Source organism: Trichechus manatus, unplaced genomic scaffold (assembly GCF_000243295.1).
Source record: "Trichechus manatus latirostris isolate Lorelei unplaced genomic scaffold, TriManLat1.0 scaffold00008, whole genome shotgun sequence".
NCBI lineage: Eukaryota > Metazoa > Chordata > Mammalia > Sirenia > Trichechidae > Trichechus > Trichechus manatus.
The window spans coordinates 26341664-26357892 of NW_004443944.1; the positions used below are offsets into that span (position 1 = coordinate 26341664).

The following is a 16229-nucleotide window of genomic DNA, read 5'->3' on the forward strand; positions in this document are numbered from 1 at the left end:
ACCTTGTCTCCTTGGTCCCCCAAACCCCTGAACTGTGCACCCCTCCGAATCCTAACAGATTACCTTCATGTTCCCTGCAACCCTCCTGCCACATCGATGGGAAAAGGGGACCACTTTTCTATTTGTAAGATGAAGGGGTGAGGTGAAACCCGTTTTTAGCAGAGAACTTTCGCGTCAAACAGAATCTTAGCAGCTGTCCCCCCACACAAAGCAGAGCACAATGGAGCTGCCAGGGCTGAAGGAGGATACGTGGCCTGGTGCCGCACCACCCTTTCTTTCTATGTTGGCTTCCGATGCCCTGTGGGCAAGCCTGGGTCTTCTGCAGAATGCAGCTGGAAAACTGCTGGACCGAACATCTCTGGAAGGATAATCAGGTGATAGCGGCAGCCTCCAGGAATGGGGAGGCCTAGGGGACAGGAAGAGGGATTCCTCACTGTATACCTTTATGTTAAATTTTGAACTTCTGTACCATGTCCAAGTATTACCTGGTGAAGAAAATTTAATGAAAATAAAGTTGGAAGGACTAATGATCTCTCAAGTACCAATCTTAGCTCAAAAAGTCTAATTCTATAGGTTACATTTCGAGATGCTTTATTTTTTGTGAATTCATTAAACCATGTATTGACAGTGCAACAGATCGAAAGCATAATGTCAGTCAGTGACCTGTGACTATCTTCTAGATAGAGAGGCAGCTTCTTGGATGGGAGGTGGCAGGGGGAAGCATGGACTGTGGAGTCAGACAGCTCTCAACTGCAACACAGGCTCGGCCACTTACTGGCCACAGGACCTTGTGGAAGTTACTTGCCCTCTCTCAGACCTTAGTCTTGGCTTCGGTAAACTGGGGATAACGAAGCCGCAGGGCTGTTGTGCAGATTAGAATGAATGAATGTAAATCAAATAGTACATAGCAGGTGTTCAACACTCAGGAGCTATTACAGTTACAGAAAAGTGAAGTAAAAACTAACCAAATCCAAAATGTGAATGTACAGCAATTCCGACTATAGCAGGACCCAACACCCACTCCAAGCGCTGCTTGCTGGAACGCCCACCTCACGGTGACGACTGGTGTGCTGCCTGTCTTTCCCACCAGACCGGATATGCACACCAGACAGGCAGGGGCCACGCCTGTCTTACTGTCCTATGCCAGCCCAGTGCTGGGCACAAAGCAGGTGCCGTCTAACCCAGAGTTGTCTCATCTGGCTGCTGACTCTCCCTCAGAGTTCAAGGAGGAGCAGAGAGCTGCTGCTGCCCAGCTGGGTCTGCCATGGCCCAGCACAGCGGAGGGGGGAGTCCCTTGCAGCCTACGTGCCAACCCATTTCACTGAATGAAATGCTGCCTTTTCAGATTGCTTGTTCCTCCTCCTTACCCATGAGGACTGTATTACTTGAGGATGGATTAAAACCATGCTAAAGCAACGATGACCTCAGAAAAGGAGACCAGCTTCCTCACAACCCATATAACACGGCTGAAATGGCAATTCTGCACCCACAAGTGTGTGCAGGAAGGACACGTTACAGACCGTGAACTCCTGGGGGCATCAGTGTGCTGCCTGCTCAAGTTCATGTCATCCCCACGAGTACCACATGGGTCTTATTACCCCCAATTTGCAGATGAAGTGAGAGGCAGAGGGGAGAAGTCACAGCTGGGATGTGGACCTAAGGTCTGTGGACTCTGAAGTGGTGGCTCCCGCCCTGATGCACACTGGGGCCACCCAGGAAGCTTAAAGCACACCAATGCTGGGCCGCACCTGAGGATCTGCTGTCACTGTGCTGGGGCGGAACCCAACATCAAAATATTTCTAAAGCGCCAACCCCCTGCTTTCCAGGGAGAGTCTGATGTGTGGCCAGGGTGATGCCCCGTGCTCCCAGGGAGTGCTCCTGCAGGAGGCTGTGCGCTTCCAGCCTTGTGAGTCAGGGCTAGCAGGCCCGGGGAGGTCACTAGTCCACTCCCAACCCTCCCGGTTACAAACCCGCAGCCTCGTGGTAGTGCACCAGAGTAGCCACGGTGGTTATTCTATCAAGGATATGCTCTCTGAGCATTGGTATCCTCACTGGCAAGGTGAGGCCAACCTCTGCCTTCCTCAGACGTGTCCTGAGGCAGCTGTTGTGGAGGTACTGGGTAAAGCATAGATGGTGATGCTTCGCTACAAAGAATGCCAGCCCAGGAATACCAAAACTAGCTTTAATTTGTCCAAAAGCCACACTCAGCTGTGTAAAAATCTGTCTCTGGGAGGAAGGCCCAGAGTGAGTCCGTGACGCCCAGGCCCAGGGGCCTCTAGAAGTTCTCCAGCAAGCCCAGGATGCGCTTTTGCTCGTTCTCCCGGAACTCCGGGCTCCGGCCGTCCCCAATGTTCTCTGCATACTCTGGGGAGACAAAGGCAGGGTTAAGCATGAATCTGGGGCATGGGGTCCCCGTCACTTCATCCCTTTCCTTGAATCCTGGCCCCTCGGAGGCTCATGCTGCTCTCAGGCCTCCAGTAGCCCCCATGGTGGCAGGGGTGGCCCAACTCCTTGGTCAGCGAACAGGGCCCAACTTACCTTTCTATGCCCACAGGCCTCTCCTCGCCACACCCTTGCACACTCACTCCCTCATTTATTCACTCAACTCCTATGTGCTGGATGCCTATTATGGGCAGGGATTGTTCTGGGTGAGGGGTTCGCAGAGCGTGGATCCCTGGCCAGCAGCTGTAGCAGCAGCATCACCTGAGAACTTCACCCCAGACCTACTGAAGAGGAAACTCTGAAGGCAGGGCCATCATCTGAGTTTTAAAAAGTCCTCAAAATGATTCAGATGCACGCTCAAGTCTGAGACCAGTATTTGAGACAATGAGGATAAAGTAATGATCAAAACAGATGTAAATTTTTGCTCTTGTGGAGAAATAAACCAAAAAGTAAAATATCGAGGGTGGCTGTCAGAAGGTCTTACCGAGAAGGGGATATTTGCTTAAAGACCTGAAGGAAATGAGCATGTGATGATCCAGGCTCCAGTGCAGAGGGACAGCAGTGCAGAGGCTCTGAGGAAGGAGCTTCTGTGGTCTATCTGTGGGCCAGCAAGCAGGTCAGTGTGGCCGGAGCCCAGAGCAAGTGGTGGGACCTGAGGGCCACTGTAAGGACTTTTGGCCTTTTCTCTGAGATGGGAAGCTCTAGAAGGGTTGTGAGCAGAAGAATGGCATGACTGGATTTTTAACTGGACATTTAAGGGGATCACTCTAGCTGCTGTGTGGGAAACACCCTGCAAGTACAGAAGCAAGAAGATGTGATTTGATGGTGCCTGGACCAGGAAGATAATGGGGAGGTGATGAGAAGTCTTTGGATTCTGGATGTATTCTGAAGGTGGAGCCAACAGTATTGACTGATAAATTGGAAATGGGGTGTGAGAGAAAGAGATATGGATATTGAAATCATCGAGGACAATGATAAAGCACTGTTGGAGAGGAGTCCCTGGGTGGTGCAAACAGTTAACGCTCTTGGCTGCTAACCAAAAGCTTGGAGGTTTGAGTCTACCCAGAGGTGCCTCGGAAGAAAGGCTTGGTGATCTACTTCTGAGAAATCAGCCATTGAAAACCCTATGGAGCACAGTTCTACTCCGACACACACGGGGTCTCCATGAGTTGGAGTTGACTCAACGGCAACTAGCAGTGGTTTAGTGTTAGACAAGAAACGAGAGGGAACAGGCATCTCTATCAACAAGGAAGGGCTGGGGGTGGTACAGTCTGCTGATAAGAGATTCCAATAGCTAGGATTTTTTTTTTAGGGAGGAAGGAGGGAGAGAGAATGGTCTAGAGGGGTCCATGAGGAGCATGGAAGACACCTACTCTGTCTCTAGTGGTCGGAGGGGTGTGGGAGAGAAAATAGCCACCACACAACAGGGCTACAGGGGAAAGCCAGGTTTCACTCAGTGCAAAAAAACAAAGGAAATACTCAAAAGGAGAGTGAGGATATGGGAGATGATGCTGATGATAGAAGATTTTCAGAGAACACAATCAAGGAGCTTTGAAGTGGGCAACCATATATTCTGGTTTGCCCAAGATAGTTCTAGTTTACCCTGTGCCCCAGGACAATAATTAATAATGCTCATTCAATTCTCAACAGTGTCCAGTACGAATCACTATTTATGTGCTCATCCTGATTTTAGGAGATGGGGAGTGGTGGGGTATGGTGGCAAAAATGATGTGTAGAACTTATGGGTGTGAGTCCAGGGTATGAGGGATGATGAGGGGTCCTGGGTGGGCCAACTCCTACTGTCCCTGGCCAACTGCTGCCCTTGCCCACAGAAACAAGATGGCACACCCTTGTGGGCTGACATACAATCCTCAGTGACCCTTGGTGGTCTCCTCCTCTGAAAATGTAGGTAAATACCAGCCAATAAGCTGCTCAAGAAACACTAGTCCCCTCCCAGAGTCTCCTGTGCTCAGGACAGCAATGTCACTTGAGGAAATCCTACATATCCTTCAGGGGCCATCTCAAACGCATCTTCTCCATGAAACCACTCCTGGTCGTCTCTTCCTCCTGCCCCTGTTTTCAGGCCGCTGTCTCCACCACACTTAGGCCTGACTTCTAGACCATCCTCTCTTCCTGTCCTCTCCCCACCAGATGGGGAGCTTCATGAAGTTAGGGGCCCTGTCTTACACTCCGGGGCCTGGCTTGAGGCAGAACAACAGAGAGAAGTCTTAGGTAAGAACCTTTTGCCTAAGAAAACATCTGCTGATCTAAGTCTGATAAAGACCGGGGAGAGGGAGAAAGCGTGCAACCCCCTCCCCCAACATCATGCTGTGGAAACGATTTTGCTCCTGCCACTTCTCCATTTTTCCTCCTTTCTCTTTATTACTTTGGACATGTGCTGGAAAATGGGATTGGGGATTCAGACATGTGCCAGCTGTGTGTCTCTCCCTGGAAATCCTCCTCTTCTGTTAGGCCCATCCATCACCTCCAACAGCAAATGGCTGTGATACCTCCTATTAAGGCGCGTTAAAGAAAGGGCTGGGGTGGTGGGCAAGGAGGCACCGAGCCGCGGGGGAAGGCCAGGGGGCTGCAGGTAAGTGGTATCTCTTACTCACATGTGACTGACAGAGTTGCTGCCCCAGGAGAAAGAGAAACGACCACGCTAGCATTTAATACCCCTGGAGGCCAAGATCTGGAAGCAAGAGTCTTAACGGATTGAACTAACACTTTGCTCTCCTAATGTATTCTCAGGCCCAGGAGGGAAGAAAACAGAGAAGCAGTCCCATCCTTTGGGGCAGTGATTTTCCAACAGTGAAGCCAGCTTCCCTGGAGGACCTAATCCCTTCCCAGAGATACACAGACTAGAGGGAAATCAGAACCTGGACCAATCCCCTCGAGGAATCGCTTCAGCCAAGGCCTTAGAAAAAGCTCATTCCACTAGTACACAAAACACCATCCTACGGGCAAGCCTCTGTCACGCAGTCTGTGGGGAGGGAGTAAATAAAGCCAGGTCACCCGTTCTCTGGAAACGGGATGTCACACTTGCACCTGGCCAGTGAGCTGAGTGAGTGAGTGTCACCCGGAAGCAGAGCTGCCTTATACATAGTGGAATGGGCACTAACATGCATTCCACACTGGTCAGGGGCCAGGCATTTATGTATGTTGTCTCATGTAATCTCTGCAGCACTCCTATGAGGCAGAGAACATAATCCCTGTTTACAGTTGAGGAAACCGAGGTTTATGAGAAAAATCAAGCGACTTGCCAGAGTCTAGAATGGCAGAGAAGCTGGAATGCAAACCCCAGAACACGTGTGAGTTATATAAAAAGGCACTGAAAAAGCAGGGGTGGGGCTGGTCCCCAAGTGGCATCATGTTACCCAAGCAATACCCTACCCTGCCTGCTCCCCAGCCTTTGGGAAACAATTCCTGCTCTGTAAGCATTCCAAAGCAGCCCAGTCCTGCAGAGCATCTGGCTAAAGTCTTCATTAAAGTAAGACCCTAGAAGGGATGTGGTGTGGTAAAGGGGCGTCAGTGGCCAAAGCAAGAGAGACGTGGGGTAGCCCGGCTGGAGCCACATTCTGCATACCAGGTCACCAAATATCAGAGCTGGTAGGGCTCTCAGGAATCTACCGTAACCCTGAGGGGGCAGGTCACTGACCAGAGTCCCACAGCCAGCCAGCCATGGAGCCGGGCCCAGAACTCGGGTCTGCCGACCCGGCCTAATGTTCTCACACTGCCCTGGTAGCCTGCACCAGCTGTACACCTCACCCCTCGCACTCTGCCCCTTACCCCTACTCATTCTTTGTTTCCAGAGTAGAATTCTATTTGGAGCAAATCTTGGTGGTGCAAGCTACCTCTGGTTATTATAGCTGCTGCAGCAGTTTATAAATATTGAACAGATTCCTCCCAGAGGTCTTGGGAAAGAGTTCTCTTTGCTCTGAGTGTATGAGTGTGTGTAAGAGAGAATGCAAGAAAGAGAGGTGCTAGATGAAGGAAGAACTACGAGGCGTGGGGAAAGGGAAAGGGGGAGAGAGGGAGAGGGAGACGGAGAGAGAGAGAGAGAGGAAGTGGATGAGCTGGGTTGGAGAGTGAGAAAGATGGTATACACATCAACTCCCTTCTCTACTTCCCCAGCGTTTTCAAATGTTCTTATAATAAAGGCTTTGATGGAGCTCAAAAACAGGCAGCAGTGCTGAACGCATAAATATTAAAGCAAACTTTAGACAGCAGGTTTACTATTCAGACATGGAATACAAGCTGTTCTGTTTATGTTAAGAGGGCGAGGGAGGGGGCACCGAGGCAGTGGAGGGGGAAGAACTGTCTTCTAGGGTGGAGACTTGGACCTGTGCTCACAAACCTGGTTCAGGTTCCCGGACCTACAGCCCTAAATGCTCACCCTTTCAAAAATGCGGGAGGAAAAGGAAGAGGGATGGGGGAGAAGAGGAATGCCAATATTTTCACACTGAAAATGCTTGAAGACACAGAATAGAAACTGAGAAAGGAAAATTCTTCAGGTCTAAGAGATAATCCTCAACAACAATCAGCTCAGAAGGTTTAGATATTACACCTCTCATGGAGAATGACATTTTGCTGGGCTCTGGAATATAATTTCATTAAAATGAAATCCACTTAAAAGAGAAGGACCCATATCCTCTTATCTAGATGCTAACCGGGTCATGTCCTCATAGTCCTGAGGACATTTTAGCTGGTTGGGAAAGCACCCACCCACCCCCAACACCTAACCAAGACCCTGAGGAGTCTGGTCTGGGTGCTGATCCACAGGCTTTCTTGCCTGTATGTGGGTCGAGGCTGCTGCCAGCTCCAGCTGAAAAGGGTTAGGTCCAGGATGGGAAGGAAGGAACCTCATTTACTAAGCCCCACCTCTGTGCCAGGCACTTGACTGCATTTCAACCTCGGCCTTCCTGAGAGGTCCGATGTTTATTTTTTTGTTTTTTACAGAGGAGGAAACAGAGCTGCAAACATGTTATCCACTAATGTGCCCAAAGTTACACAGAGCCTGAATTTATACTAGTCTGTGCATCTCAGTTCTGCTATTTACTAACTGGGTTAGCTTGGACAATAACTGCAACAATCAAGGTAGCTGACATGTATCAAGCACTTACTACGGGCCAGCCAACATGTAAGCACTTTATACTCAGTACATCAGCTAGTTCTCACAGCAGGCTGTCGCCACTGTGCAGATGGCGGAACTGAGGCTTAGAGAGGGTAAGCAGCTCACCTAAGGTCAGTCAGCTAGAAGTGACAGTTTGGATTTGAACTCAGGCAGCCTGATGACAGACTCCACAATCTGAATGCTTGGCGGTACCCCTATGACCTTTCTGAGTCTCCACTTCTTCATCTATAAAGTGGGGATGATAACCACAATTGTCAGAGTGAGAGGAAATAACACACAAAACACCTCGGCACAGTGCCCGGCACATACGTTTGTTCTCAGAGGGTCGTGCTTTTCCCTCCTCCTTTGCATACCACCATACCATCTAAGCCTGCGTTTCCTGAGAGCCCCCTTGGGCAAAGTGAGTGCAAGGCTTAGGGGGCAGCAAATTTTACATCTTGCTGATGACATCCAGAGGTGCCCCTAAGATGTCTGAGCCCCGTCGAGGCAGCCTGCTATCAGATTCACACACTGCTGGCTATCGGGTTCTTACTTCCAAATACCCGAGTGGCCACGGCAGCCGTGACGTGGTGCAAGTCACACGTGCACCAACATATCAGAGGATAAATCCTATCAGCTTCTGCAGCTTTAAAAACGCAGAGGCAAAGCTCAGGTTACTAAGAGCTCCAAATCAATATGGAAATACATGTTTATGAGCTTCTAGGAGGTATTTCAAGCCATAAAGAGCATAAGCAAATTAAAGGGCCATGGGCCAATTTCTGAAAGCATTTTGATGTCTTTGGCTCATTCTCTTCGCCCACCAGTGAGAGAGTTTTGAGTCAGTAATCCTCTAAGCTTTCCTCTGCAAAACAGCCCTGCTGCTGTACAATAGCCTGGGCTGCTCCCAAGCATCCGGTGGCCTTCTGACAACTTTCACCATCGAACCAAAGCATTTAAGAGACTCCCTAGGGGCTTACACTGTAACCCTTGGCACAAGTATTTATACTAAGAACTAGCCCCAGGTCACAATTCCTATGCCACATCCAAGGAGATGACCACTCAGTGATGTGCATTCACATCTGCCAACGGAAATTCTTCTGCTTCAAGAAGTCACCTCCTCTGTGCAGCCTCCCTGTATCTTCATGCTCCTTCCAATCCCCAGGAGAATTAACTGTGCCTTCTTCATTCCCACTGCACCTCCATATCTTGGCACTGATTTCCTTCTGCTTTGTGTTAGGGTTAGTTCACCTGCGATGGGACTGTATGCCCCGTGGGGACAGGACCTCCAAAGTGTCTCATTCATCTTAAGGGCCCACCCAGCACCCTGTGTAGAACCAAATGGGTGCTATATAAAGGCGGGTGCCCTGAATTTTCTTTTCTTTTAAAAGATCTTTTCTCTCTTAAAAGACTACACGAGTCTATCAGCCAATGAGCCCAGTTAGAGCGTTCCTATCTGCAAGATGGACGCAACCACCGTGGACAGTTCTGAGTTTGGATCCAGTTCCCAACATTAACTAATGACTTGGATAATGTCACTTAACCTCAGTGAGTCTCAGGTTCCTTATCTGCAGAATGGAGGCCATCACCTTGCTTTCTAGGGTGCTAATGTACAGTGAAAGCCTGCACATAGGAGGTGCTCTGTAAGTGACGTTCTGCCTCTTACTGTCCTGTATTTGGAACAGCACAAAAAAGGCTGAAGCACCACCACAGCACTCACTCACTAAGCATTAAGGGAGCCCCTCCTCTGTGCCAGTCATGGTACAGGCCCCCTGAAAGACACAAGGCGGGAAGACCATCGCTGTCCTTGTGAAGCACACAGTCTGATAAGATGAGTGAAGAGACCACTGCTCCCTCCCAGCCCTGTGTGGGCCCCACAGTCCTCAGGCCAGAGCTGCTGCCAGTTCCAGGGAAAGCTGGACTTCCAGAGCGCCGAGTAAGCAGTCTACAGAAAGGAGGACTTTAATGAGCCATCAATTATTCCCAGTTCTCTTGGCACCCCCAAAAGAAAAGGAGGGAGGAGAAGCGTGAGAAAGGGGACAGAAAAATAAAGGGAAAAGTCCCCTGCTGGGCTTGCTTCATCAGCGTTTTCCTGAAACCTCAAGGGATATATCAGCTGTCATCCTGCAGGCAAAACTTAGGAAATATGTAGGCCATAAAATCAAAGAAAAAAGCCTGCATCTAATTAGTATGTTAAAAAAAAAAAAAGAAGCAACCCAAACTGAAAAACAAAATTAAAATCAAAGAGGACAGACTGATGAGCTGGTTTTCTTTATGAGTCTTTGTTTTTCATGTTTTTTGATGGAAAGGAGGGGGAGGCAGGAGGGGGAGGGGATGAAAGCAGAACCAGATGGGCTTTAGAAGGTAGGCCTGGCAGAGCCCCAGCCTGCAGCCCCCCAGTGTAGCCTCACCCCTTTCCAACTGCAGCACTGCCCTACCACAACAAAGTGGTGGGACTCTTGGGGTCCCTGCTGTGTGAGTGACCGTGGGCTGTTCAGGAGACAGGTCACAATGCACAGGCACACGCCACGGGGCATGCCAAAGAGAGGGGTGGAGAACCTTCACTATTACCTTCCACCTGGAGAGAATATTTTTAAAAAAATGGTCAGCGTCACACTGAGGGCGTCTTCAACCTAGGCAATGCTGTCCCTGCCTTTAAATATCACTTCCACACTAATGACTTAAGGTTCCCTAAACCAGCATCGCTTCTGATCTCTAATGAGAATGTCCAACTGTCTGCTGGCCAACCCAGGGATGGAGTCACTATCTGTTCCCCAAAACTTGCTGCGTACCTGATAGAACTCAAGAGCCCTGCCCAGCAACACCCCCAACCCCACCCTGTGCTCTGGCTTCCTGCATTCCTGCTCTGCCTCAGCTGACGGTGCCAGAGTCCTTACAAAGGCCACCAATGTTCTGACCTGCCTCTGGGCCACTGCTCTCTCTGCCTGGAATACGCCCCTCCCTCAAGGACCCCTCCTCTGGGACACCATTCCTAGTCCTGGAAGAAGTAGCCTCTCCCTCCTCTGGGACTCGATGGCACAGTCTATGCCTCCATGACTGACTCCTCACCACTCCCTCAGCACACTGTTCACACCTCTAATGTAGCACTTAGCACGTTATAATTAGTTTCAAGCATCTCTCCCCACTAGACTGTGAACGCTTAAGGAGAGGGATCGCACTTATTCTTCTCTGGATCTAGCCCTGGATATAGGGCCTGGCACCCAGCAATGCTAGCTGAGTAGTTACTGAAGTGTGTATTTCCTTTAGCTTTGAATACGGTTGGTCATTCATACATCTATGTCCTCCCAGAAGACCATAAACTCTGTTGAGGACAGGTGCTGTGTGACACCTTTGGAGCACAGTATTTAGCACTGTGCCTAGCCCTGAGAACAGCCTCAGCAACATTTGCTAAATTAAATGTACACAAGAGTAGGGCTTAATTCAACACAGTTTAGAATTTTTACTGGGTTCCTATCATGTGCCTTGCACTGCTATGGTGTTAAGAATATATGGTAACAAGGCAGCAGAGCTACATCATGGAGCTTACATTTTAATGTATGAGACAGAAAATGAGTAAACAAACACATAAATAAAAACAATTATAGACTGTGATAAGGGCTAGGAAGGAAATAAACAGGGCTCCATGATGAAGAATAATAGATGGAGAGAAGTGTATGGATTCAAGATCGAGTTCAGAGACAGAAATGGCAGGATTTACTAATGGTTGGCTGTGAAGCCTGATGGAAAGAGAACTGAAGAGCTAAACCTGGGCCTGGAAGGATGGCTATGAGGGTCTGGACAGAGGAGGAAAAGAAAGAAAGTAACAAGGGAGAGAAACGAGAGCAGGCGGAAATGAACGTAGCATCTTTGCAGGCCGTTGCTTACTTCCTCAGTCACCTGTTCACTCGCCCATACACTTATTCAACAAATACTTATTTGGCTTCTAGTATGTGCCCAACACTTTGATAGGCACTAGGGGAATCAACCGGAGCCCAGGTGGCTTGGTGGTTAAGAGCTCGGCTGCTAACTAAAAGTCGGCAGTTCAAATCCACCGGCCACTCCTTGGAAGCCCTATGGAGCAGTTCTACCCAGTTCTATAGGGTCACTGAGTCAGAACTGACTTGACGGCAACAGGTTAGAGGAATAAACCAAGATCTGAGGAAGACAGAGTCTGGCTCATAACAATTGAAAATTCTGAATAACCTAAGGTATTCATGTTAGAATTTTAGAAAGAAAAACATCTACCTACTATGTGTCAGCACCTGTTAAAAACTCTCTCAGAAGATCACTGTTTTGATTACAGGGATAGAAGTGCAGGGAAAAGCCTAAATGCAAGAGAGTAGAGCCGAGAGTAATAAAAAGTTCTAACTGAACATGTGGGCGTTAAAAACAAATGCCATTTAAAGGCTGGAGTTGCAAATCACCACCGCTACACCTTAGGGAGGGGGTGGAACAACACTCTGAGTAGTAACTCATGCAGGTCTGATGCACAGAATGGGATGGGGGCGTCCAGCATGCTGCTACGGAAGGCAAAATGCGGGGCTAGGGTCACGAATGCGTCCCCCTTTTTCTGAGGGAGAAGACAATAAATTCCAATGTCTCAAATTCTCTCTCTGCAAAATGGGCACAATGGAGTCATCATTTCCACCTGCCTGGGAAGTCCTGTGCTGACCATGTGATTCTAGCCCCTATGCCTTCACTCACACTGTTCCTCCATCCTGGAATGCCCTTGTCCTGAGCCTATGAGACCCAGATCAATGCCACCTCTTCCACAGGCTTCCCACAGGCTTTTAGCTATGCCTCACTTTTAATGATGACGATAATGATCATATTCCATAATACTCATAATAACCAATATTTGCTGAGAACTTATTAATGGTCAGACATTTTACATGTATCATCTCCTTTAATCCCCTCTACCATTTTATGACATCATGGAGCAATCGGGAATCTTGCCTGAGGAAACACAGTAAATGGCAGAGCCAGGATTCGAATCCAGGAGTCTGATCCCAGAGCCCACCCTCGTAACCTCTCTTCACTTTATAATGTTATTATTTATCTTCACATCTCATCTCCCACCTATAATAGGAGCTGTAAGCAACTTAAAGGTAACCCTTTTGAGTAAATCTAGCCCAATCCCTCATTTTAGAAGTGGGCAGTTTGAGGGTGAGAGAGGAAAAATAATTTGCCTGCAGTTACTGGTGTCCATCTTGACTATCTCCGACTTCTGGCCTTGTCAGTCCATAAAGCCAATACTGGCCTCACACCCAGTTAGGCCCCAAGTGACCTGAGGGCAAGGCTGTGTCACAGAGACCAGTCCAGGGCCTGCCTCATGACCAAGGGCTTGCTCACTGACTCAAGGCCTCTTCGGAGCCACTCCAGGTGGGTCGGGTACAGCACAGGATCCAACAGTGTTTGGGAGATGTCTCGGGGTAGGAGAGGGAAGGAGACAGCCTCGCACTAAGTGAACACTTACTGTGTGCCAGACACTAGACTGGATGCTGTCATGTATTACTCATTCAATCTCTGCAAAACGTCCTTTAGGTAAATAACCTGTGATTACGCTCACAAAGATGGTGGGAGGCAGAGAGTGAGAACTGGGAAGCAGGTGCTCTCTATCTACTGCCCACGATGCCTCAAACTCACTTTCGTCTGCCTTGTATAATACTACTTGTTTCTTGTCACTTTCTGGTTTTTCCCCTAAGAAAGCAATTTCGTTCCACGACATGCGGTTTGGAACTGGAGTTTTTATTTGTTTTTTGCTTTGCCTTTTTTTTAAAAAAAAAAAAAAAACAAATATTTATAAGCCTTAGTACTTCTTATTTGTCATGTTTTTTAAATTCTTGAATTGGGGGTCCAGAGGCAGGAGAAAAACTAGGTTAGTTTTCAGTATTCTGACAAAGATGATCTGGATACACAGTGAAGTGGACAGTATACTTACACTTTTAGTACAGAGAACGCTGGGCACCAAATACCAGGGATACCAACAGGGACTCAGAAAATAAGCATTATCTAATTCCCTGGAGCCCCAGACCCAAGTGTTACCCAACTCACCCTTGATGATGTGCCTGACAATCTTGATGGAGCTTCCCCGCATGTTTAGGATCTGGTGAACTCTCTGACGAATCTACAAAGGAAAGGGAAGATCATCTGTCCTGGCAGATCTTATTGAAAGTATTCACCCCAGCCCCATCCCTGGAAAAGAGAGCCCACATGGAGTGAAGGCATTCAAGGAGAGAGTGATCCACTTCTTTCCTTGAGGGTCTCTACCTCAGCAGGTGGCAAGGAAGGAGGCAGGGTGAATAAGCCCTTCCAGGCTAAGCTCCTCCTACCTGGGGGACACTGGCATTGCAGATCTCCGCCATGATGTAGCAGATGTGCTGGAGAACAAACAGGCCTGCGTCCAAGCGCCGGAGGTAGAACTCATCCTCGATGTCGTTGTCTATGATCTCTCCACGCCGAACCATGTCCTAGAAATGAGTGAACATTTGGGAATAAAAGCTGGATGGTGAGCAAAGGAGGAAAAAGAATGGGCCACTAGTCTGCCCGTTACATACAGAGAACAGCAACTACAACAATAAACCACACTACCTTGACCTGTCTTCTACTTCTCATTATTCTAAAGTATTTTTCTTATGTTTCTCATTCTTAATAGACTACAGAGGTCCCAGGAGTCAAGCTTAAAGCTCACTTTTTTCTATATGATGAGTCAAGGCCAAAATGATTTCATCTACATAGTCAACCTAAAAAAATTAGCTGAAGGGACATAAATCTAAGCTTTACCTGCTTCCACTAACTCTTTCCTCTTTGGTTTCGGCCTCCCTAAGTTACCTCTCTACAGACTATACTTAACTATCTTCACTTCCAAATCAAGTGAAACACAGAGAAGAAAGGTCCCCTTCTCCACAACCCCGTCTTGGTACACTGGTGAAACTGATGGCAGAGGTGCCCTACATGCGTGCATTTGCCCCTTCTGGCTTACCTTCTGTCAACTGCAGAATGCTGTCAATCTCTCCATTTCATTTCACAAGCCCAACAGTCCTCTAGGCCAGAGCCCTAGGAAGTGGCAGGGGTCTCTTGCCTAAACCTTTGTAACCCTAGACTTCTCATACTTGCTACTCCATGTCTATTCTTCTCTAGTGTATTCTTTTTTTTTTTTTTTAACAGTTTTATTGAACTATAATTCACATACCATACAATTCACCCATTTAAAGTATACAACTTAATAGCTTTTAGTATATTCAAAATTGTGCAACTATCACCACAATCAATTACAGAACATTTTCATCACCCTCAAAAGAAATCTCATCTAGTGGAGGCCTAAGACTTCTGCCAAGAAAGCTCTTCTTCCCAGCTCAGGGCCCTCACAACCTTCCCTCCTAGGGGTTCTCCTAGGGTATCTTTCAGTGCCACACTATTTTCAAGCTACCTCTCCACAAAGCCTTTCCTGATTATCTAAGATAGCTTATTTAAAGCTAACAAATGCCCCTTTCCAAAATTCCTGAGAGCACCCTCAACAAGCTACTCCATCGCACCATCTCTTCTTGCATATCACATTCCCACTGATCTCAGTCATCAGCGACTCCCACTGTTTCCAAGCCTTGATTTCATGAGGGTGGACTATGAGCTCTGTGAAGGCAGGGACTGAACTCTGTCTTCATGTTCCCAGCTCAGTAAACACTCATGCAGTGAGTGAGAGAATAAAGACAGCTCTGTTTTGGGAGCTCTCCAGAGCGAGAACCGGGTGGGGGACTCAACTCTGCACAACTAGCAGCCTGGCCTAAGAAGACAAGTGCTTAAACATGCTTTTGATGATGACAATCCATTTCTTAATTCTGTCAGTAGTTTTATGGCCATGGTTCTCTCTGACAACTCAGGCACCTGTCACTGACAGAAGCCCTTGGGACCCTGCTTTCCACTCTCCTAAACTCAAAGGATTTACCATTGTGGTCATTAATCTCCAACAAGAAGCCTTCAGAGGCTATTTAGACACAGACAATGCACTCCATTATTTGCCCAGGGGGCCAGCTGTAGCAATACAAGGCTACTTTTCATCTCGCTCCTAAAGGCTTTTGTCTATGAGCAAAAGAGGGCTGCAGATTGCCAGGCCCTGCGCTGCCTGGTAAATCACCACCAATTCCTAGCTTCATTTAGTAGCAAATTCTTCGGTAATCTGGTAATAGTGTTAATGTTCACGAGGTAGTCATGGAGCACTGGTCTGATGTCCAAAGTGTCTAAAAATAGAAGGGCCTCTTTAGTTCCTCATTTACTCATAATCATAACTTCCTGCTCCACAATTCCTACGTGTTCAGCAGCTGCGAGGCCCAGGAAGGAAAATTACTCCTGACTTTCACTCATGCAAAAAGCATTTGCTGCTACTACTCTGTAACGCTGTAGAGCTTAAAGAATTTTTTCAGCCATTAGAGAAATGCAAATCAAAATTACAATGAGATACCATCTCACCCCAACGAGGCTAGCATTAATCCAAAAAACACAAAATAATAAATGTTCGAGAGGTTGTGGAGAAACTGGAACACTTATACATTGTAGGTGGGAATGTAAAATGGTACAACCACTTTGGAAATCGATTTGGCACTTCCTTAAAAAGCTAGAAATAGAAGTACCATACGATCCAGCTATCCCACTCCTTGGAATATATCCTAGAGAAATAAGAGCC

At 47.9% G+C, this 16229-nt stretch overlaps 1 protein-coding gene across 1 annotated transcript in view; it reads right to left on the minus strand.

The window, feature by feature from the left end:
• Positions 1-2159: 2159 nt before the first annotated feature.
• The window catches only part of CTNNBL1 (catenin beta like 1), a 185394-nt gene continuing 171324 nt past the window's right edge, over positions 2160-16229 (minus strand). The window contains exons 14-16 of the mRNA XM_004370355.2: positions 13885-14022; positions 13607-13679; positions 2160-2364 (exon numbers count right to left, since the gene is read on the minus strand). Of these exons, the coding sequence (XP_004370412.1) occupies positions 2276-2364; positions 13607-13679; positions 13885-14022 (300 nt within the window). The 3' untranslated portion in view covers positions 2160-2275. The remainder of the gene's footprint in view (positions 2365-13606; positions 13680-13884; positions 14023-16229) is intronic.